Source organism: Crocuta crocuta, unplaced genomic scaffold (assembly GCF_008692635.1).
Source record: "Crocuta crocuta isolate KB4526 unplaced genomic scaffold, BGI_CrCroc_1.0 scaffold48, whole genome shotgun sequence".
Lineage (NCBI taxonomy): Eukaryota > Metazoa > Chordata > Mammalia > Carnivora > Hyaenidae > Crocuta > Crocuta crocuta.
Genome location: NW_027533089.1, coordinates 2,523,885 through 2,549,072, shown reverse-complemented (window position 1 = coordinate 2,549,072; position 25,188 = coordinate 2,523,885). Strand labels below are relative to the sequence as shown.

Genomic DNA, 25,188 nt, shown 5'->3' with positions numbered 1-25,188 from the left:
CAAAGTCCTTCCCTTCATTCCTTTGAAGTCTTTAAATTCTCCTTTTCCATTTCTACTGCTTTATTCCAGGATGTCACCGATGACTACATCAGTAACTATGTGAAACCATCTAGCTTCCCATTTATTCCATGCCCAGCTCGAGCCACCTCCATGTCAGCCCTGTCCCTGCATCCTCCTGCCGGTCCCCAATCATCACCACAAACACAATTCTGGCCATAGGCAGGAAGTACAAGGAATTTCTGCTGAATCAGACTTTTGCCCAGGCACTCTGAAAACATTCCCCTACCCCGGCTTCCTGATTACTTTTGGTTGGCCCTTCTGCATACTAGACTTTGACCTGCTAGATCTAGAGCACCTGCCAGGGACTCCCTGCCTTTCCTGTGTTCTCTAGAATTAGCCTGTGAAACTACAATGGCCCATCACCACGCCCTCAATGCAACCTCTTGTTTATATACTGGTTTAAGCAAGTTATTTACTACAATGCTTCACTACCTCATCTTTATCTAGAATTTTTGTTTCCTTCCCCACGGAAGCCACCCTGTGTTGTACTGACAGACTAAGTGTGCATCTCAGTTTTCAGTCTTAGTCCTCCAGCTCAGGAATCTGGAGTGGCTCCCTAATGCTCATCAAATACAAATTTTTCTCAACAACTTTAGAAACTCCTAATGCTTATCCTCTCCTACTTATTCAATCTCATTACCCACAATATGGCAATAAGCAAACTTATCAACACTCTAGACCACGGAAACAGCAGACAGGGAGAGACCAGCAAGTCCAACAGATGTGGACAAAAGGACAGCAATTTAGTATTTTTCATTCTGTTAAAACAAATGAAGGGAGGGAGGGAAGAAATAAATGAAAGAAAGAGAAAACATTTCAATGAGATTCTAGTTCATTCAAACAATCTGTCAGCTCATCCAGTCTTATATCCAGGTTTAAAAAAGTTTTTTTTAAAAAAAGTCTACCATATTTCAGACTTGGCACATGCTATTAACATTTAAATGTATATTTCAACTTTATCTGCTAAAATTCTATAACCAAGAGAAGTAATAAGGATGACAGTAAGATATTACTCAAAATGTATGGAGTCTGACACACTTTAGGCAATCAAAATTTATGGGAAAAAATAATGAATTTAATACGAAGTTTAATTCCTCCTTGGAAAATGGTTCTATATGCATTGTTAAACTGTAATTTGGAAGTATTTCCTGAACATAGGTAGATAATAGTATTTTAAAAGAGTGACAATGTATAAATAAACATGAAATTCAGATTCATATCTAATGGTACAGTTTTCACATCAATTAAAAACCGTACCATTTGGCTTGGACTTTTGAAAATATCATACCACTTCCAAAATGATAAATAGTATCTATCTGATTAGCCATCACTGTTTTCCCAACCTAGGCATTAAGTTAGATCACACTGTCGTTCAACTTTACAGGGGTTATCTGGCAGTATGTGCATCACACTACTTCCTCTTGAGCAATAATCTGTTGTGCACAGATGAGAGAGTCCTACAGAACTTCAACACAAAACAAAGTTACTACATTTGTAATTATATTAGTTGGAGCAACGACTTCTTTTTGGCTTCCAAAGACTTCCCCCAAGCAATTTTGCAGTGGTGGCCAAAAACTATGGAAACCCACAACAGCTACAATCAAGAGGAGGGAATTTTTCTCCATTTACTAGAGCTATGGATTCAAAAGTGTACAGCAATCTCCTGTTGCTTTTTTTCTTTGTCCCTCCACACGGGTCAAGATGTAGGCTCAATCATGAAGATATGAGACAGACAGCAACAGAGTAACTAGAACCTCAAGTTTCTGGCCAGAGGACTGAAAAGGGGAGCCTTGGGAATGAGAAAGTGGCAGAGAGGTCATGGAATGGGAGGGGCACAAGAAAGCAACCTCATAAAGTTGTTTATGAATCTCAAGGAACATGCTCAAGTCACTAGTGCTCAGACCTGCTCCTACTTAGTGAACCAAAACACCTTCAGAGCAAAACTATCCCATCAACAAGGTCCCAGACTGTCTAGGTCCCATACTGAGTGGCACAAACTTGAAACGATCCAAAGAGAATCACAATCCTTGAAAAGTGACTGATACTGGAACCATAGCCTGTAGGTTATTGCAACCTGAACCTAACCAGACTGATGCCTGTTAAAACAAATAGATATACATTCTCCATAGAATCTAAACAAGACCCAGAATGAATCTTGTGAAATAATATTCACAATGTCCACACTATAATCAAAGGATTAGATCTGTAAAGTGCCACAAAGATTTCGACTTGTGGAATAAAAACAATAGACGAGGCTGAGATAACATCAATACTGGAATTATGAGACTTTAAAGCAGCTTTTATAAAAATAGTTGAACAAGCCATAGGAAATAGTCTTGCAACAAATATTAAAACAGAAGATATAAAAAAAAGAACCAAATGGAAGTATTTTAACAACTAAAATTTAAAAACACACATACCCACAGAATGGATTCAATAGCAAATGCAGTGGAGGAAAGGGTCAATGAACTTGAAAACAATCAATAAAAGTTATCCACTCTACGGGTGTCTGGCTGGCTCAGTCAGAAGAACATGAAACTCTTGATCTTGGGGTTGTGAGTTTGAGACCCACGCTGGGTGTAAAGATCACTAAATAAATAAAACAAACCTAAAAAAATTATCTACTCTGAATGGCAGAGAATAATAGATGGCTGGACGGACGGACGGACGGAAAGAAGGAAGAAAAGAAAAAAGAGAAAGAACGAACAGAGCTTACAGATCTGTGGGACAGGAAGAAATGTCTAACACTCATGTTATCAGAGTCCTGGAAAGAATGGATTCTGCATACATTGCTAAACCGAACAGTGCTGGAAAAATATTTCAAATAATGGCTGAAAACTTCCCAAATTTGGTGATATAAACCTATATATTCAAGAGGCTACACAAATTCCAAAAAGGACAAACCCCAAAATATCCACACCTAAATGCATCATAATTAAGTAACTGCAATCAAAATCTCAAGGCTTTATTATAGATGTCAACAAGTTCATTCTGATATTCACACGGAAAGGCAAAAGAACTAGAATAGATCAAAGTTTTGAAAAAAGAAGAAAATTGGAAGAATCACACTACCTATTTTTAAGATTTACCATAAACCTAAAGTGATCAAAATAGTGTATCACAGAAGGGAAAGAGACATAAATCAACATAACAGCAAAAAGATCCACACAAACAGGGCCAACTGATTTTTGACTATGGTGCTAAAACAATTCAATGGAGAAAGGATAGTCTTTTTTAAAAAAACTAATGCTGGGGTGCCTGGGTGGCTTAGTCGGTTAAGTGTCCGACTTTCGCTTAGGTCATGATCTCGCGGTTCGTGGGTTTGAGCCCTGCGTCGGGCTCTGTGCTGACTGCCAGCTCAGAGCCTGGAGCCTGTTTCAGAGTCTGTGACTCCTTCTCTCTCTGACCCTCTCCTGCTCACGCTGTCTCTCTCTCTCTCTCTCCTAGAAATAAATAAAACATTAAAAAAATTTTTTTAAAAACTAATGCTGCTAGAGTAATTGACATCTATATGCAAAAAAAAAAAAGAACCTTTATATTAAGACTTACACTTCATACAAAAACAAACTCTAAATCTAGATCTAAATGTAAAATGCAAAACTATAAGAATTTTGTAAGAAAACATAGGATAAAATCTACATTTCTTTCAGTTTGATGATGGGTTCTTAGACATAGTAACAAAAAACATAATCCACACAAGAAAATACTGATAATCTGGATTTCGATTTCATCAAAATGAAAAATTTCTGCTTTGCCAAAGACATGGCTGAGGGAATAAGAAGACAAGCTATGGACTAGGAGAAAATATCTGCAAATCACATATCTGGCAAAGAATTTGTGTCCAGAATATGTAAAGAATGTTCAAAACTTAACCATAAGAAAACAAACAACCCAAATTAAAAGCAGGCAAAAGACATGAACAGATGCTTCATTAAATAGGATACAAAAATGATTAATAAGCATGTGAAAAGAGGTTCACATCATTATCCACTAGGGAAATGCAAATGAAAACTATGACGACATACCACACACACTTACCAGAAGAGCTAAAACAAAAAATACTGCCAATATGAAATGCTGGCAAAGATAGAGAGCAGCAGGAACTCTTTCACAATACTGGTGGGAGTACAACATGATAGAGCCACTCTGCACATTGTTTTGGAAGTTCTTATGAAATTAAATGTGCATCTACCACCTGACCAGGAATCCCACTCCTGAGTATCTACTCTAGAAAAATAAAAACTCACGTCACGTAAAAACCTCAATGTGAATGTTTTAACATTCATATAAATATAATTGATAAGAAGAGGATGGGTAGAGGCATGAATATATAGGTATGATGGGAAGGAGTGTTTTTGGTGATGAAACTATTTTGTGTCTAAATTATAAGTGTGGATTCACTGAGAATTTAAACAGCTAGAAACTACTAAACGAATGAATGAATGTAGTGTTCAGGTGTTTCTAATTTAACTACCAAACACTGGGATTTCATGACAGACCAAAAATAATATTGTTCCTTTTCTGCTGATGAATAATGCACATTTTTCATTTTAAAATTTCATTTAAATTGAGGTTAAATTACATACAGAATAGTGTCACCAGACTTAGCAAAAAAAATAAGGGAACCCAGTTAAATTTCATTTCAAATAATCATCTGTAATATAAATGTGTCTCACATATGGAATGGGAAATACTTGTACTAAATATATACACTTGTGTATACATGTATATTTAGTACAAGTATATGCACACACACATACATACACACATACACAGACCCACACACACGTTTATCTGAAATTCAATTTAACTGGGGAATCTTATTTGATCTGGCAATCCTAATATAGAAAAATGCACAGATCCTAAATCCATATATTTGAATGAATTTTTGGTAAATGTTTATACCCTTATAGCCAACATCCAGTCAAGATACAGAACATTTCCATTACCTCAGGTTTCCTTTTGTCCCCTGTCAGTCACTCTTCATTCTCTCCATAGGCAAACACTGCTTTCTTTTGTTGCTAAACTTCATATAAATGGAATTGCACAGTCTTCTTTTGTGTCTGGCCTCTTTCACTTTACATATTTCTAAAATTCATTCATGTTGTAGGAGTCAATGGTTAATTCTGTTTTATTGCTAAGTAATATTCCATTGTAAAATATAGCAAATTTTAAAATCTATTCTCCTACTGATGGACATAGGGCTTGGTTCTAGTTAGGGGCTATAAATGAATAAATATGTAAAGTTAAAAGCATCCTTAAACAATTTTTTGGTCAACATTTTCATTTCTTTTGGGTAAATACCTAGAACTGATTTTGCAAGTTCATGGGTTTAATTTATAAGAAACTGAAAACTACTTTCCAAAGTAGGTACGCCAATTAATATTCCTTCCAACAGCAGGTAAATTTCAGTTACTCCATATCTTTGCAACTTTTACTGTTGTTAGCCTTTGAAATTTTTGACATTCCATTGGCTTTGTTAATTTTATTGTTTGTCCATTTTCTATTTCACTGATTTCTGCCATAATGCTCAGTATTTCCTTCCTTCTACTTACATAGTTTTTTATATGCTTTCCTTTTTTCTAGCTAAGATGGAAACATCATTGATTTTAAAACTTCTTTCTCTTCTAAGTTTCTAAAGCTACAAATTTCTAACTGCTTTACCTGCATCCCACAAAATTTCATATTTAATATTTTTTATTCAGTTAAAATAAATATATTGATTTATTTTCAAATATTTTGGGACTTACAGACATCTTTTTGTTAGTAATTTAAGAAAAAAATTTTAATGTTTATTTTTGAGAGAAAGAAACAGAGTGTGAGTGGGGGAGGGGCAGAGAGAGAGGGAGACACAGAATCAGAAGCAGGCTCCAGGCTCTGAGCTGTCAGCACAGAGCCTGACATGGGGCTCAAACCCACAAATCATGAGATCATGACCTGAGCCGAAGTCGGTTGCTCAACCAACTGAGCCACCCAGGCTCCCCTTGTGATTTTGAATTCCATTGTGGTTAACAGCCAAGCATACAGTCTGCTTTGCTGAATGTTTCATACGTGCTTGAAAATAAAGTCTATTCTACCACTATTGGATGTAGTGATCATTATCCGCTGGGTCCAAATGTTTTTTTTCCAAATTGTCAATATCTTTACTAATGTTTTGTCTATCAGTTGCTGAGTTAAAATCCTTAACTCTGATTGTAGGCTTGGCTGTATCTCCCTTTTGTCAGTTTTTGCCTCATGTACTTTGAAACTGATATTTAAGGAATATACCTTTAGGATTTTGTCTTCTTGATGAACTATCCCTTTTTAATGAAAAGTCCTTTTCTGTCTCCATTATACTCCTTCTTTTGAAGTCTATTTTATCTTCTATTAATACAGCCATTTGTTTTCTTATGTTTTCTGTTTGTATGTATAGTCTGTTTCTCCCCCATTCTTTTACTTTGATCTCGTGTCTTTATATTTATTATTGTTTAAATATTAGTATCAATATAAGAAATATATTAATAATAATAATTAATTATACAACTGATATATTAATATATGTTAATATATAATGATTAATTTATTGGCCTATAACAATAATTACATAATAACATAGTATTAAGATAAGAATATTTACTATATTGCTACATTACATATTAACATTTAATAAAATTTAACCCTCTTGTAGACAACATATAGTTGGGCCTTTAAGAAAATCTAGTTCTTTTAACCGGAGTGTTTGATTAACATTGAAGTAATTATTGGTTTGGTTGAATTTATATCTGCCATTTTGCTATTTGTCTTCTATTTGTCCTATATATTTTGTACCTATATTTCCTTTTTTGCCTTTTTTTGGATGAATCATATATCTTTCAGTATTGAATTTTAATTCCTCTTTTTTTTTTTTACTTCTGCCTTTCTTTTTGATAGTGGTTGCCAAAGGATTTCAATACATAACCTACATAATCTGATCAGTCTATAGTTAGTATTCTGCCACTTTAAATAAAATGTTAAGAACTCTGCCACTCTAGACTGAGAGGATTTGGTTTGGTTTTGCTTTTTAATTTCAGTCCTTTACAGATGTCTTTCTGTTGTCTCATGACCTCCATTGTTTCTGAGGTGAAGCAGTGGGTTCCCTACTCCTGGTGGCTTTTTAAGATTTTCTCTTATCTTTGGTTCTCATCCGTTTTAGCTATGATGTGTTAGGTCTTGTTTTCTTTATATTTATTCTGCTTAGAGTTCACTGAGCTTACTGGATCTAAGTACTGATAGTTTCACCAAACTTGGGAAAATTTTGACCTTAACTCATAATTTTTCTGCTCATAATTTTTCTGCTCTATTTTTGTTCTCTTCTTCTGGGAACCCAATTACACATGCATTGGACTGCTGAATATTGCCCCACATGACTTTAAGGCTCTGTGCTTTTTTTCTTCTTTCAAGTATTTTTTAGTCTTTATTCCTCAGGATGATTTCTACCCACCTGTCATCTGCAGTCTGCTGATAGGTCCAACCAATTTGGTTTTTGCTTCCATTTCTCTGACAGAACCCATCTATATACATTCTTTACAATTATTTTTCCTAGTCATTGTTGATATGCTAAAGAGACTCAATTTGTTATACCCTGGAAGTGTGAAGATTTGTTCCAGCAGATAGTTAAATTATAGACTAATCACTTTGATTTTATGGAGGATTGACTTTACATTATGTTAAAGGCTTTGTCTTTGGTTTTAGGTAAATCTTTAGTCCTGGGCATAGTCTCTTCTAGTACACAGCCATTCTAGAGATTTGACAGAAAACCTAGGGTGCTTACCAAGCCTTCTTACTTGTCAAGATTCAAACTCAAAACCGTTTTCCCTTGCAATACAGAACAAGCTTTGCTCAGATTTTTCAGCCTTCCAGCTACGGCTTTCCACTAGGTTCATGGAGTCTTCCCCTGTACAAAGCACAATTCAGGAGTTAGCCAAAGAATTAAGAGATTCATATGCAGATTGGGAGGCTGGCTCCTCCTTCAATGCCACCTCCATTTCTAGAATTTCCTCCTCAGTTTATAGCGCCTCTAGCCGCCCCCAACTCCTCTGACACCTCAAGTCAATAAACCTCTTGAGTTCTAGCCATTCCTTACCGGAGAGACTGGGGAATGGCCTGAGGGAAAAAGCTATATATAAGCATAGTTCTCAGCCTGCTTTCGGTCATTCCGTAGTGTTTTTAGACAGTTACGGTTTTCCCAAAGTTTATAATTGGGAGGGCTTGTACATTACAAGCTTTTCCACCATTACCAAAGCCAGAAGTCCTTCCTGATGTAATTCTTCAATGCTTGCTTTAATGCCTCAGAAGAAAACAACACAGGGCTGGTACTTAAATGTCCTTGGCTCTCTCCCCTTTTGTATAACAGATTAAAAATGGAATATTTATATATGTTAAAATACTTTTTATCTCAAATAAGTCAAAATAATCTCTTATTAATTAATGCTCCCAGGAAGTAGGGAAGTATATGTTCAAATTCCAATAAATTTTACAAAATTTAAGCTATGGCTGATTAAGCCATGGAAATATTTAGAGTTAGACCAACTAAACTAGCATATAGCAAAGCTATTTCTGTTATGAGCTAACAAAAAGTACCAGAATCTACAGTCATGAAATATAATAAACAGAGAGCTGTTTACAACTAGGAAAAAGAATGTGACTACTTCCGTGCATACAGTGGCATATTACTGAGTTAAGGGATATGACAAATCTTGACTAACCTGTGAAACTTAAATTAAGTGTGAATCTTCAGTTTTTTTAAAATTGTACTTTATAGTCATTAAGTTTTCCATTTGTCCACTTGGATGTGAAAGATGCTATTTAAAACCAAACAGCAACTGTACATGGCTGGCTGAACATTTATAATTCAACAATTATATAACCTCCAAAATACAGCAGAATATGAACCACATAATCAGGATGTCAGCTAAACAAGACCAGGCAATTCAGAAGGATGTCATTTTGTGGCATGTGCTCAGCTGAGCTTGAAGTAAGTAGGACTGTTGGGCGCTGTTTACTCTTTCCACCTCTGCTATATGCACTAATACCGACTCCTGTCAGACAACTCATCTTGTGGTCAGCACAGCTGACTTTTTAAGAAAGAAGAAAGTTCCACATTGTATAAACTCATTTCATAAGTTAAAACTGCTTTTAAATAACTCTGTCTATGAATATCTCTCCGCAAGTTTTCAGGCTTGGTGTGCTCCATGTATGTGCATCACCCCAAATCACCAAAATAGCAGCAACAACTGGTGATGTCCCAATGGAAAAAAACTCACTGCCACAGGAAACCAAGTATTATTGGGTCAAGATCTTTCTTCTTGGTCTCTTGCTTTATAATTATTAGGTACACCAAGAGAACTGTTCATTATACAAATATGGATATGTGCATGTATGACTGAAATTAACATCTAACAACAGAAAATGTCTCTATGCTTACAGTCCATCACTGCTTTTGGATTCTGCGCCATTTTCTGATATGGAAAACAGACTTAGCATCTCCACCTCCAGTGGATGCATGTTGTCTCCGGTGATAATTAAGGAGTGTAATGGTCCTCCCAAGTCCACAGTACACATCTGCTGCAGAGTGCCTGCTGCAATTTTCTGGTCCTCAGCTCCAACCCTGGCTAATCCAACACAGAGTGTCTTCTCGGTGACTGCTATTTAGAAGAAGAAGAAAAACATACTGCCAATCAGCAAATGGATTATCCTATCCAACATTAAAACTAACATTAGTGCCAAAAGTACATTTAAAGAAGCCCTGAATATCTTAAATCTCCTTAGTCATTTATTACAGACCAATTATCTACTGATTTACCTAAGGCTTTTCTAAGTTATATGCACTACCTGACATATACAGCAGTTCTTCCTAATTTTACCCTTTCGAGATTCCAAAGGTTTGCTCTGGTTTAAGATTTCAGGATTTGATAAACAATTGCCTATATCCATACTCTTTATGACTGATGAGCATTTGTCTTTTTTTTTTTTTTAATGTTTATTTATCTTAAGAGAAAGAGAAAGAGAACATATGCACATGAGCAGGGGAGAGGCAGAGAGAGAGGGAGACAGAGAATCCCAAACAGGCTGTGCTCTGTCAGCACAGAACCTGATGCAGGGCTTGAACTCAGGAACTGTGAGATCATGACCTGAGCCAAACTCAGATGCTTAACCAACTAAGGCACCCAGGAGCCCCAGCATTGGTTTTTAAATAGCTTCTGAGTGAACAATGTTCATTATCTGCCTATATATATTTTTTTTTAAAAGCACTTTTGAGTGTTTTTTTAAGTTTATTTCTTTTGAGAGAGAAAGAAAGCAAGTGAGACTGGGGGAGGGGCAGAGATAGAGGGAGAGAGACAGACAGAGAAAATCCCAAGAAGGCTCTATGCTCAATTTGGAGCCTGACATGGGTTGATCTCAAGAAACATGAGATCATGATCTGAGCTGAAATCAACCTGCCTATATTTTTAATAAATTGCTTGATATATGTTCACAGTGACCAAGATATACTAGAAAAATGGGGGAGTATGAGATAAATACACAGATTTGAGTTTTTGCTTGGCCACCTAATCAGCTATGTCAAACTTCAGTTTTTTTCATTTTTGAAAACAAAATACTATCTTTCTTAAATGGCACTTGTAAAGGATAAGATAATAGACATTAAAGTATTTGATAAACTACAGAGCCCATAACAAATAATGGGCATAATGACATTACTTATGCTTTTAAGTGCTGATCTTTTCACAGTTTTGTTTAGTTGGGAAAGGTGTCCTGAGTGAACAATGATCAAAATGGGGCAAATGAGGGGCATCTGGGGTGGCTCAGTTGGTTAAGCGTCTGACTCTTGATTTCGGCTCAGGACATGTTCTCACAGCTTGTGAGTTCAGGCCCTGAATCAGGCTCCATGCTGGCAGTGCAGAGACTGCTTGGGATTCTCTGTCTCCTTCTTTCTCTGCCTTTCCCCTGCTCACTCTCTCTCTCTCTCAAAATAAAGAAATACATTTTTTTTTTTAATGGAGGAATGATATCCACAAGGACAAGCAGACATGCAAGCTTAGGCTTAGGGGTACAAAATTATGGATATGGAATACCCTTATAAATTATGTTTCATGACTTTAATGAGGCCTGGTAAGGAGGAAAAAATAAGCAACAGTCATTCAAGAATCTCTTCATGTATCTTTTCTTTCAAGAGATAGGTGCTCAAAGGCAGTCAGCAACTTAGAAGAGAACATAATGACAAGTTCTTTTAAGAACCTCTCAATAAAGATCTACTGATGATAAACGTTTTATTATATACCATATACTGTGTCTAGATATTATGAATATAAGGATAAATTCTCTTGTTTTTATCCTGAGGAAAACTATCCCTAGTCTCAGTGTGGACAAAGAAAAAAAGCAGAATAAGTATATTTTTGCAGGATAGATCTTACCATAAATTTAGACTAAAAAAGGAAGCTCTGCATTTTACCTATTTATATATTAACATATTTACATTAAATCTGATTTATAGTTAATTTGTGGAAAATCCTCACTTTCTTGAATGGTATTAATGTTCCTAGGAAGAACCCCATTATTTTTCCTTCAGTATTACTTTCAGCCTATGAAATTTAAGTGAAAACTGGAAAAAAAAAAAAAAAAAAAGACCAGAAAAAGTACTATGCAAACACACTGACCCTCGCCTCAGTAGTGGGGTATGTGTGTGTGAAGTTACATCATGTGCACATCTCAGTACAGCAGTAGAGGAATATGAGAACCCTTTTAGGGCCTTTGAGTACCTGGTTCTTCTCCTCGTATTCTCTGATTCTGAACAATCTCCAGAAGTTGCTGGGCTGCTTGGTTTACAGTCATATACCGAGGAGGTTCATAGATCTTCCTGCCCCTGTAAATATAAAACTAGATGCCACTGTTCTTAGCCATGAAATTACATAATACATCTTTAATGCAATTATTCCCCCAGGAATACTCAAGTACCACAGTCTACATTATGTAGAATGTAGCATCCACACGTTACCCATTTAAGTATACACTAAAGCATGAATACCATAATTGTTTAAGCTTTTTTCACTATTCTACCTCAACTGTCTTCTGATCTCACAGAAGTGCTGTCAGATATAGAAGTCCAATAACTTAATGATAAATGTCTAAATCAAAGTTACTTTTATTTAAAATGATACCCTAGGCAAAAATAGTTCAATTAAGCAGCAATTTGTTCTAGATCCTGGCTTAATCAGGTTCTATCGTGTTCATTTTTATTACCATGTTTAAACCACATATTCCTCTTCTCTTCTTCCTCTATAAAAAGTAAACTAAAGTGGTAAGTATCTGAAAATCTTGGAGGGTTAGATATGTTTACTTTTGACACCTCAAAGCCTACCATGTCTGCCCAATGATCGTAATAAAAATACTGCTTTCGTAGCTTATAAGTTTGTACAGATTATTTTACTAACTCAAAAATATTCTCAAAGTCAGCACTGTCCAAGAGAAATATAATGCAAACCATAAACATAGTTTTAAATTTTCTAGTAGTTGTGTTAACAAAAGGAAAAAAATAAAAGGCAAAAATACTATTTTACCCAATATAGTCACAATGTTACATTTCAACAGTAACTCCTATAAACATTATTAGAGTTTTTTTTTTACTAAGTTTTTGACATCTGGTATCTCATGCTTATAGCATTAATTAATTCAAGTGTCAAATTTTCATTGGAAATACGTAATCTATATTTAAATTTCATAAAATTCATGGTTATAAAAGTAGATTTACACAGTGAAGTTATTTCAGATATAATTTTCCAATAACTGAGTATTTGTATTAATTAAAATTAAATGATAAATTCAGTTCCTCAATTACATTAGCCATATTTCAAGTGCTCGTTAGTTATACATAGGTAGCAGCTACTGTCTTGCACATTGCCTCAATAAGCAAAAAAAAAAAAAAAAAAATAAACACTTATTANAAAAAAAAATTAACACTTATTACACAGAGGAGGAAAAGAAGACTCAGAAGCGGAAGTAACTTGCCTAAGGGCAGAGAACCAGCGGCAGACTTAGGACTCAAATCCCCTCTTCTGACTCCCAATACAATAATTCACACCACAAGTATTTACAGACTGCCTGTTAGGTGTTGACCACCGTCACAGTGCTGATCTATGAGATCTACTGCTATTTCCACCCTATCACACTGCTTATCACTCTGTATGATGAGGCGATTAATTTCTACGTGTTAAAGGAAAGCTGATTTTCAACAATCTTTAGAACTCCTGTCCTTTAAGTAAAATTTATTGTACAAGGAATTAAAAACCAACATAAGCATTCTCAGAATAAGAACTTACTTGATTAGATTTTCCAAAGACTGCTCCTTTATTTTGATGTCTGTAGCAAGTGAAAAATAGTTTAATTAACTACTTTATCCAAAACCCTGTGTATAAACTTCAGTTGAGTTGTTTAAATTTGGGGGAAGCATTTTTCTCAAGTCTCAAAAATATTCATTTCAGAGCTCATGACAGTCTTCCATCACACTTGTATCTAGCTACTTTTTTATAGAAATATAGAGAAGAATGGAAGCTTGTGGTATGTAAAGGTCATTAGTTAGAAAACAAACATGAGGTTGGCCCTGAGACCATCCTGAAAGGACCTAACTTCCTCTTGGAAAAGAAGACACAGGAAAGAGTTAGATAAATATTGGCATATACACTACCTAACAGCTAATCAAAATCTTTGTGTTCATTTCTACTAGCTGGGAACTGTACAGACCCGACTGAGAAGTCTTACGTTCTTATTCTTCACCTATTTATCAGGCACTGGGATGTAAGCTTTAATGCATGTAATATGACAAAAGAAACTTCTCAACACATTTTGAAAAGAAACCTTTGCTTTCTTGTGAATGGTTAAGATATGCCTAGTAACTTATAAAGAAACCCTTTAATACCAATCACTCATACTTTCAACAGAGCTTTTCCAAGCACCGACTGCCAGGTGTATGCTACCACAGAGGCCAGAACGCACATCGTCTCTGCTCTCATGAAATGCAAGTGTCACAAATACTTGATTCTTTATACTTCTTAATCACTGATGCTCAGCCAAACAGTCTGCTAAAAGGTAAAAAAGCACGATCACTCTACATCCTCACAGGAACTCAGTATACAACAGCAAGAGCAACAGCTGCTTCCTGTTCCATGTGCTAAAAACAAATGGTTCAGCCAAAGTCTGCTTTTGCAAAAATAAATACAGTGCAACTGAAGGGTCTTTTTGATAGATTTCTACAGCGTTCCTAACTGATTACCAAAGTTCTTCTTATAAAGGAGAGTTTCCTAGCAAAATACAGCAGAGGTTAAGCCCTTATAAGTATTTATAAATGTTCTTGGAACGAGCGGTGAATGTACTTTTCAGGTTCGAAATATCATTGTTTAATTTTTCCACTTGTCTAGCACATAGAAGAAAAAATGCGTATTAGTTATTGAAAATGGCCTGCAATACAGTTAGCGGTATACGTCAACTTAGACTTCCTTTACACGGAATCTGTGAGCTTTTTAAAAATTCAACACATTTAGTTCATTCACCTTGAGGTTCTGAAATGTTATGAGAGTAACGTTTTTAGTTTAATATTTTATCTTTTTAAATGATCTGCTCTACAGACCCTGGTTTTAAATATGAAGAGGGTTGAGGAGAATTTTTACAGGCAAATGCTTTTTGATCAAACATGAGACTGCATTATAAAATATTTAATCTTAAGCCAGACCAGTCTTAATACTCCTCCCTTGTCTTCACAGAGGCCATAATCATTCCTTTCTATTTCTACTTGTTACAAGGTAAGAGTCTCCTTTTCACGTTAGTGCCAGCACCTTGCATAACGCAAAGTGCCCAGTAGACATTCCATAAATGTCTACTGAATAAATATATTCATGTGGCTCTGCTACCACCCACACGTCAGACCATCTTAAACTACCCCTTAAGTTAACATAAGTCCCAACTCCTTCATAAAGCCCACGTTAACTTCCCCTTAAAAGCTCTTTGTTCTCCGAAATATCTATACAGTTATTACCATATTTTGTTAATCTTTAATTATATCATATATATCTGGTCTTTTCAAGTAAATTTTAAATTCTCTGTAGTTTCCTAACATGGTATATTCTCACTAATCCTTCCAGGGTCTGGACCACAGCAGGCTTTCAATAAATACATATTAATTCAAATGATGGAGCATTCCAGATAATGAAATAATGAGATCTATGGTTTGAGGATTTGAAATAATGGTATCTTATACTTCACACCTTGTTCCTGTTTTTGTTAATGGAGCAAGGAAGATATATTGTTTAGCCTTGTTTGTCTTTTCCCAGGAAAGCCAAGAAAAGGGGTAGCTCTTAGAAAGAGAATTCAAGAGCCAAAGTTCTGGTTTGTCCTTCCTGCCTCTTCATACAACAGAATTTTAATTGTTCTTTAAACTTTTGTATACATAACAACTAAATTTCAAAACCCTGAGGGCAGGACCCAGATCTAATACTTCCTTAAGTATTCCAAAATTCTCTAACTCTGCAACGGGCATAAGGTTTAGCATGATATAATAAAAAGCTGAGAATGACAGGCTATATGGATTCTATGAACCCTACCACCAATAAACAGTGGGAAAATGATTAAATATCTCTGGGCCTCAACTTCATCTGTAAAATGGGCTTCAATAAGACGATCTCCAGAGTCTCTCTCAGATCTGTAATTCTGACAGCATCAATACTGTAGTATTCAAAGAATATCTCTAGGAAGACAAAGGATGGCACTAGATCAGAATAAATGCTTAATACAGGTGTGCTAAACTACATTAACTGACAAGAATAGGGTCTTGATGGATAAAATGGGTAAGATAAGAGAATGCTGGAGTGGATCCAACAGGGGATTAGAAGGGAGTGGCAGGAACCATGGTATGCACGAGGGAAGAGCCATGTGGTATTTGGAGCAGAAAATGCTTATCTCCCTGAGAGTAAGGGAAGTGTATGGCACGCAGAAGGCTACACCAGGTCCTTTCTTAACCTCCAGCTAGTTATGCCCAGAACAGCTTTACTTGAACACAAAATCAAAATGAGAACAATAAATGACTCAATATTGTGACTTTAAGGAAATCCCAAAGCCCTCACCTAGTAAGCATAACGTGTGCATGCCGTTTTGTCTGTTCTTCTTCACTTTGTCAAAGAAGCTTTCTGGTCTCCAAGTGTCTGTCCAAAAAACAATAGAAACCGTCTCTCCAAACTTATATAACTAGAAAAAGTAAAAACATTAATTAATGATAGAACAAGTTACTACTTACCATTTCAAAGATAACAATCAAAACAAAAAGTAAGAACCAGACTTGATATGGGTTGGGGATCAAATCTGTCACAAATAAACAGTCCCTTGGGTCCACAGCAGCTGGTGTCTCTCTGAAGCCCTTTGCCACAGTGCTCCTGGTAGTTCAGCATTCGGGACAGCAACATACGTAACCGATTTATGATTAGCTATGCAGTTGCTAACAATACTGAAATAGAACCCAGGAGGAAATAAACAAAGACTTCTTAGCAGTCAGAGCAGTGACTGTTCACTAGGTTAATTTTATTATATTCACTCTACACATGAAACCAGCAAGACTCAGAAATACCGAGCTGATCTGCCTAGGTCACACAGCTAGTGAGTAATGAAAAAGACTCAAACTGAGGTCCAAGAAAAACTCCTTTCCACCACACCAGCTCAGGACAATCCAGACATTGTATATTCACTGCAGCTATTTTTCAAAACCTAACCCCTTACTTTACCCACGATTTGATTACTCACTAGAGAATTCAACTGAAGGTTTGCCCAACCCCCTCCTTTCCCAAGTGGCCCACCCACCCCACTTGAGCATCACACAACCAAGAGGCTTGCTTCATTCTGGCTTGCTTCCAATCTGGCTGCACAGCTCACTAAAGTGAGCCCAACTCCACATCTTACACTAAGAAAATTCAGTTCTGAGTCCTGGTTCTGCAACCTGTTAGCTGTGTGACATTCCTCCTTCTAAGTCTTGATGTCTAAAATAGGGATAGTAAAAACATACTGTCCTTCCTCCTCATAGAGTTGTAAACATGTAAGAAGTTACTCAAACTGTGAAATAATATGCTAATATTAGTTCTTATCTAGGCACAATGCAAAGGATAATTAAATTCAAAGACTTAAAACATAGTAAAACATAAAACTAAAGTTGTTATGTAAAGATTTAATTATTCAATTCAAACAGTGCTTGAAAGAATTTATAATAGAACTGGAAAGCACTAGACATGGGAAATCAAATCTAGTCCTATGCCGCACACTGTGCACAGGACAGTACTGAGCTTTTCTAAGCCCAACATTTTTCATTTTTCAAATGAAGAACTGGTCTGCAGAAGGGATCATCATCCTGAGGCTTCTCAAATCAGTTTTCAGAAGCAGCTGCAAGATGTAAGGGGGAGGTCGAAAGAACAGAAATAGAAAAGCTGGGGTATTCAGGGCTCTCTACCCTTCATCCCCAGGAAAGCTCAAATTTTCTCGCTTTTTGTACACTGAGGTCCTAAACCCTGTAACTGATACTCTTAATGGTGACTTTGAGTTCCTAAGGGAAAGTCATCTGGCTCCTCACATGGCCACAACTTCCAACTTACCTACCAATAGGCTTTATTCCCAAAGTCTACTTGGAAACTGTCTAAAAAGGTGTACAGAAGCCATGCCGTCCCCTGGCAAATTCTGAGATTAGTGTGGAAAGACCCATGTAACTGCAGAATTCAGAGTCAATGAATCTTCTTGCCACATCTAACAAGGTTTCTCGGTGAAAAATGCATCCAGCTGATGAGTTCCAATGCAGGATTCCTGGAATGCCTTCACCCAAGCTGTGAGGAATAGGTGTAGCCCTGTTGGGGTGGGGTTGGGGGCGGGGGTTCTGCTATTGTTACCGTTCTATGAGAGGCAAATTTATCTAAAAAATATTTATTCTAGATCATCCACCATGTGCCACGCATTATGCTATGCACAGGTGTAAAGTGAGAAGCCAACCAGAGCTCTAGCCCTCATGGAAAATGCAGTCTTGTGTATACCTCATGGAGCAGGCAAGAGCTCTGAAGTCAGGGCTCTGGGTCTTAACAGATGTGTAACCATGGACAAGTAACCTTGCTGACTTCAAGAGAAACTCTCTGGGGAAATGTGTGTAACTATAAACCTAATAATGTGTTTTTTTTTTTTTAAGGATTAAATGACAGAAAGTACACAGAACAGAACGACTAGTACATCACACACAGTAAAAACAATAAATGTTAGGGATTTGAGGATATAATGATATGCTTATAGTGATATAAAAATGTTCTAAAATGCTGTGTCTTGCTATAATTCAAGTGCTTTCCTTACTGGAATGAGCTCAAAAATATTACCAAATATTTGAAGCTATGTTTATGATTTCATTCTGACAAGTTCAACTGTTTACATTCTAAAAAGGATTTTTGGCATCTCTGATCAGATTCTGAAATATTAGTATTACTCTGTAAAAAGTAAAACTATTGAGGTTAAAGAAAATTACATATGCAACCATATATAAACTCTAAATGGATCTTCAGTATTTTAAGAGTCATGGAAATATACTCCTAAAGGTAAATTCTGCATCCAGAAAGGGATCGATGATTTCAGAGAGAATTAAGATGCCAGTCACATATAAACACTAGCTACAGTATGCTGTGGAAAGCTTCTTGGAATTGTCTAATTTGGAGGATTAAAAGAAAGCCTCACATAAGCGCTGCTTTCTAGGACCCTGATTTATAGACTGTAACCATTCCCATGGCTGTGCTGCAAACTTCTTCAATGAGTTCTGGAACATTATGCAAAGAGTTTCACCATTTAAGATGTCAGTCCCTCAAAGAACAGAAAGATCAGTGCTGTGTTTCACAATCCAAGGACTTACCAGTAAACCATAAAAGAAACTAGAGTACAACAGTGTCGAGAACGGAGGCTGCAGAAGTCTGAGCACTGTCTTATACGTGTTAGCCTTTGTGCTGTGATCACTTTCCCCCAAAACAGTACTGATGCAAATCTAATTTAGAGACCACAAAAAGAGCTGTTTTCTAAGAACAGTAGATAAATATGGGTCTTTTGTTTTAATCTGAAGCAAGTTATAAAGAAAGCGGTTTATCCAACTTGATATTGGATCGTGTTTTTATCTGCTGAAGATAAGAACTCAAAATGATCTAATTAACATATAAAGCAATATCTAGTTAAAGCGAGAAGATGCACAAGAAAGACAAATATTAGGTAGTAAATAATTCTAAAAAAAGATATAGACCATACTGAAGGAGTTGAGCATTACTCCCACTTGGAAAGCACCTGAAGATAATTTCTGAAGATAGGATACAGGTTGGACCTTAAAGGGTGGAAAAGATGGAGGAAGTTGATCATGGGGGAAGAACAGATGGCAGGAACAACCTAAGGGAGGTGGGAACTGTTGGGCAATATTTAGCATGGCATTAAGCAATTATCTAGAAATAGCTACTGCCCGACTTGCCTCTAACAAGTATCTCTTAATTCCTGACAGCTTTACCATGTGCCAATTCCTGTCAATGCCAGCTCTATAATTTACCTAGAACTGATTTCATTCATTTTTTTCACTACCTTGAGTCCTTAATGCCACTTGCCTGAATGACCTTAATAATCTTCTAACTGATCTCACTGCCATCAATGTTTACTTCCTTTCAGAAGCACAGATGCTTTGTAAAATCCATTTTTATATTTAGGATTTAATACTTTTGTCATTCTACATTCAGATAGTTTGTGATTGGGGTGCTTGGGTGGCTCAGTTGGTTTGAGTGTCCAACTCTTAATGTTGCCTCGGGTCACGATCTCGCAGTCATGGGATCCAGCCTCCCTGGGATTCTCTCTTTCCCTCTTTCTGCCCCCAGCCTCAAAATAAACAAACATTAAAAAAATAGTTTGTGATTTTTAAGTTAAAAAGTATCTTCTCTACATACAGAAAAATCAGAAAATTTAACTTGCTATTAAGAACTCTGTGAAGCCCTACATGTAACATTTATAATATAAACATAAATCCTAAATCAGATCACTTAAATCTGTGAGGTAAAGAAAAGCTGAGCCAGCAAAGATGTCAAAAAACTCACCACAAACCACATAATCAAGAGTTACTGGTTTTCTATATAGAACACTAGTCGTGGAGTTGGTTTCTTAAATCTCCACATGCATTTTGCTTAACATTTATGTAACACTGGTTTTGCTGACACTAAAAAAGATTACGCACATGCCCACTGTATTACAAGGTACATAACGTTGGAGACAAAAGAGCTACAAAATGTATGTTATCACACATAAGTGAGAGAATCCACATATGAATTAAATGAAAGAATTTTAATTTAAAGCACATAATTCCAAAAATAAACCAACGTGGGCTGGGATGGGAAGGGTAAGTAAATAAATAAGCCAATTCCAACTCAGCAAATATTTGTTGCATTTTGATTATATGCTTTGGCACTGCGATAAAGTGCAATGGAAGGTGTGAAGATGTGTAAATCAAGAAGTTTATCTGCCCAACACAGAAACACATAAAGTAACTGAATATTCTGTACAGAATGAAGATTCACCAGGATTGTGCAAGCAGAAGAATGGTACAATGACATCCGCAATTTAAAAATAAAACAATTAAGTGGAAGAGAAGATGGCTATTAAAATATTGACTAAAAACAGTCATTGTGGAAATGGAAAGAAAAACATTTTTAATATGCCCATGATCCCGCAGGTGGTCAAAATAATTCCAAAGTGACTAAAAGAACAGGAAGCTTCCTTAGATGCATTCTTCTAAGGTTACATAGCAGTGTAGACTGAAGGATCCCCCTCATTACCTAGTGTAGTGTTCACTGTACAAGGTTAGACTTTATCGTTTCTGCATTAGTCCCTGGACAACAATGAAATCAATTCAATGCTTTTGAAAACGAACAGTAAAAACTACTACAAGGTCAAAACAATGCTGACTATCACAATTCGAGTGTTGTGTTATGAAAAAAAGGAAGGAAATGAGTTGTTACTTTTTAAAAGTAATATACATATTTTCCAAAGTAGAAATGTATTATATAAACAGAGGAACATATGGCAATAATCAAGGTCACTCATGCAACAGCCAGAGAAAGTGGAAGCATTTCATAATGATGAAAAAATGATACAATCTTTTCCCTGAAGTCAGCCACAACTGATAATGCAGTTTTTATGCAGAAACCATTGCTACCTGGTTTCACTGAACTGTCTCATTTATCTGTCCTTTTAAATGTCTTATAACTATTTCAGTCACCCAATTTTTGAAAAAGAATCATCCTATCACACAAATGACTAACAAGAAATGATAAATACCACATAAAGAAAGTGTGCCAGAATTTATAATTTCTTCTTTCTTTGGCCTGTCGCCTTCAGGTCTGTATCCACGTAAGAATTGAAAAAAAAAAAAAAAGACTGAAAGAGGGGCATCTAGGTGGCTCAACTGATTAAATGTCCAACTTTTGATTTTGGCTCACATGATTCATGTGACCAAGTCCCGCATAGGGTCTGTGCTGACAGGGTGGATAGAGTCTGCTTGGGACTCTGTTTCTCTCTCTCTGCCCCTCTCCTGCTCATGCTCTCAATCTCTCTCTCTCTCAAAATAAGTAAACATAAAAAAAAAAAAAAGGGCTGAAAGAAAATATACCAAACTAGTAACTATGGTTACTTCCAGGTAGTGGGACTTTGGATGCTTGTATTTTCTTCCTTATACTTACTGTATTTTTCTAATTTTCTATGAGTATATATATCACTTATTATCAGGAAAAATAAAAACATTTTTTAAAAACAGTTATTTTCTAAAGCAGAGACAATGGTAAATGAAAGCAATTCTGATTGTGCATGATTAATAAGGTGCCAAATGTTTAACTTGGAGAATTCAAGAAAAAGACTCTGGTCTTCTTGCCTTCTGTGTAGTGAGAAAAATCCCTGATATTTCATTATCAGGAATGCCTAAATACAACCAACTTGCCTGGCTCTACACAAATAGATTTTCCTTTGATTAGAAAAATCCTCAAAATACAAATTTCACAAATGTTAGAAATATTTGTCACTTAGAAATTTTAAATAACATGATTTTAAAGTATACATGTTTATGACTAATATTTGAATTGGGAAAAATCCTAGGATTTATTCAATGAAAATTTGAGCATCTAATGTAGCCTGGTCAAGGCAACCTTTGCCTGAAGTTAGAAAACAGACCAGGTTTTTTGGCTCCTAAATCTAGAGGCCATTAGAGTTGATCTAGTTTAGTATTCTCCATACTTTTTAGTGTCAAATCTAATTCCAAATAAATTCTTAAATAGAACATCAATAGGGTTAAAGATCAAAACTCCCTGGGGATTTATTCATTATTGTTTGGTCTAAAGTACTTCATTTTTGGCAGAATCACTGAAGCAGTTTCATAAATCCTGGTACACTTTGAAAACCTTGGATCACATCCAATGTTCCTCCCTATCCCCACCTCATCCCCTTACAGGTTGGAAACCTGAGATCCAGAAAAGTTAGAACACTCCTTAGTTTTACTGCCTGAGCAAAAGTAAAACCAGTAACTTTTAATTTGCAATTAAACTCAACCTTTTCCATTATTACTTTTCCTTTACCAGTTCTACCCAATATATAGTTTGTTTTTACCCAACATACATATTCTCAGTCTTGTGTTAACTAATCTGTAGGTAGTCAAGGTTTCTGTGGTATGTACGTATGTATTCATTGGTGTGTGTGTGTATTTATTTTTATAATACCTTGAAGATTCCCAAATGCTTTCATGGCTCTCTTTAACTGTATAGTTCTGTTGGGAATATATTTGCCTTACTGTTCCTTTAGTAAACTTCTTATAATTCATCTTTAAACCACTCTATTGATATGTAACTTACATACCATAACATTCAACCAAGTGTACATTCAATGATTTTAGTGAACTTACCAAACGGTGCAACCACAAGTAGTTTTAGAAAATTTTTATCACTTCAATCAGATTCCATATGTGCATTTATAAGTGATATCTATTCTCAACACCAGTCCCAGCCAACCACTAACTACTTTCTGTCTTTACAGATTTGCTTTTTCCGGACATTTCATATAAACAAAATCCTACAATATATGGTCTTCAGTATCAAGCTTCTTTCACTTCAGATACATATAATTAGTATCTATGCCAGGACTACTAATTCTTCACAAGACAAAAGGAAAGACTTCAGAGTCTGGAGGTAAATTAAGCCTAATCACTCTCTTCTACATGATCACTTCACTACGTAAAATCCAAACGCCTGATGCTGCATTAGAGAGCCTAGTAATCCAACCGGATCTACCGATCTGACCTCAGATCACTTTTCTCCTGCCTGCTACTCTCCAATAAGCCCTTCTTTGGTTCCTTCAATGATCTAAGGTCATTGCCACTGTAGAGTCTTTGCACAAAGACTCTGACAGGAATATGCTTATTCTTTCTTGATTCATATCTAATCTTAAGTAACACCATCTTAGAGAGGCCTCCTTTGACCACCCAACTACAACAGAGACCCAGCCAAATCTCTAACATGTATCAGTCTACTTGAATTTCTTATACTTCCCACTACCTGACATTTATTTTCTTGTTGTTATTGCCTCTCCTTCCTACTAGAATGTAAGTTCTTTGAAAGCAGAGACCCTGTTAGGCAGGTTTATCAGCATATCAAAGGCACTCAATAGGCAAACAATAAAAAGGCAGAAAATATTTGTTGAATAAACGGATCATTAAACCTCTTAATGATGTTTAACTTGGTAGCCTTTAGTATGCATTCTATTTAAGAAGAAAAATTTTCATAGGAATATGGTGTTTGCAATAAAAAAAACTGTATTTTATGGCATGCCTGTAATAGAATGTGTATCAACTGGTTTTGTGTGTTTTGAAGTGTTAGTCTACGCACCTACTTACCTTCATTAATACTGATAACCAAGAATCTAGTTAATAAACTACAAAGATAATGAAAAATACTCAACAGTGGATTCTGAGCTCTTTATGCTGCTTTAGAAAACAATGATAAGATAGTTCAAAAGGGGCTAACAAACTGATAGGCTTAAAAAAAAAAAAATCTGTGCCCATTTCCAGATTAGGAATTTCATATTGCTACTCTTTAACTTAAGGTAAAAATGTTGCAAAACATATACTGTTCAGGTCTGTCACGTTACCCAAAACAGTACTTCTGTTCAAATAACTTGATGGCTGTTTTTGAACTCATGGGAAAGCTTTCACAGAGATGACAGAATCTCTTTCGAAAGTAGTGCCCACTTCCCTTTTAAAAAATTGAGAAAGAGAGCATGGCAAGGTAACCTGTTAACATTCTACATTTAGCAAACATATTTCTGGGAACTGAAATCTACTTTTCCAATTATATGCTTAAAAAAAAAAAGACAGCACAGTTCATTAACTTTCTAAGAAAGTTTTTATCCATCTAGGTTGGTGATTCTCAAATGTACTAGCTGCTTCAGCATCACCTGAGACTTTGCTAGAAATGCAAACTCTTAGACCCCCATCCGCACCCCTGACACTATATCTGAAATTCTCAGGGGAAGGCCAGCAATCTCTTTTATAAGCCCTCTAGGTAATTCTCATGAATACTAAAGTACTACTCGTGTAGGTTACGGTTTTTTCCATAAATGCTAACCAAAATACTTAGGAGAAAAAGAGCAGCTATTATAAGGAAGGGGACTTTGAAAACTTTATGTATTATGCAGGATATCCATACATTTGTTTAAAAAGGTAAAGGTGGCATAAATAGGACTGTATTTTTAATGCCTTTAACCTTAGAACACTGTATAAAAGTTATCAATAATTACCTTTTCCTCCTGGAATATAAATAACTTGGGTGGTACAAAAAGTATACTTTCAGAGAGATTTCATCAAATACCTAAGATAGAACCTAAAAAGGCACTTCCTGTTTTTCATACTAGTAAGTCATTTTCATACCCAGATTAGAGAATAGAACCAAGATGAGGAAACAATCCTTTGTAGCTGCCCAGAAAAAATCCTATGTAAAAATGAGAGAGAGCTAAATTGTTAAAAATAAACTATGTAACGTGGATATGATCTTAAGGGCTTATATGAAG

General features: G+C 35.9%; 1 protein-coding gene across 4 annotated transcripts in view; it reads right to left on the bottom strand.

The window, feature by feature from the left end:
• Positions 1-5,105: 5,105 nt before the first annotated feature.
• DPH5 (diphthamide biosynthesis 5) overlaps positions 5,106-25,188 on the bottom strand; it is a 38,288-nt gene continuing 18,205 nt past the window's right edge. For 2 of the 4 annotated variants that reach the window (XM_077746144.1, XM_077746143.1), the window contains exons 5-9: positions 16,185-16,305; positions 13,392-13,431; positions 11,835-11,938; positions 9,503-9,722; positions 6,634-7,972 (exon numbers count right to left, since the gene is read on the bottom strand). In XM_077746144.1, the coding sequence (XP_077602270.1) occupies positions 7,939-7,972; positions 9,503-9,722; positions 11,835-11,938; positions 13,392-13,431; positions 16,185-16,305 (519 nt within the window). In that variant the 3' untranslated portion in view covers positions 6,634-7,938. Of the gene's footprint in view, positions 5,149-6,633; positions 9,723-11,834; positions 11,939-13,391; positions 13,432-16,184; positions 16,306-25,188 lie in introns of those variants that run through there. The other 2 variants (XR_013330721.1, XM_077746145.1) reach the window with 2 other exon arrangements.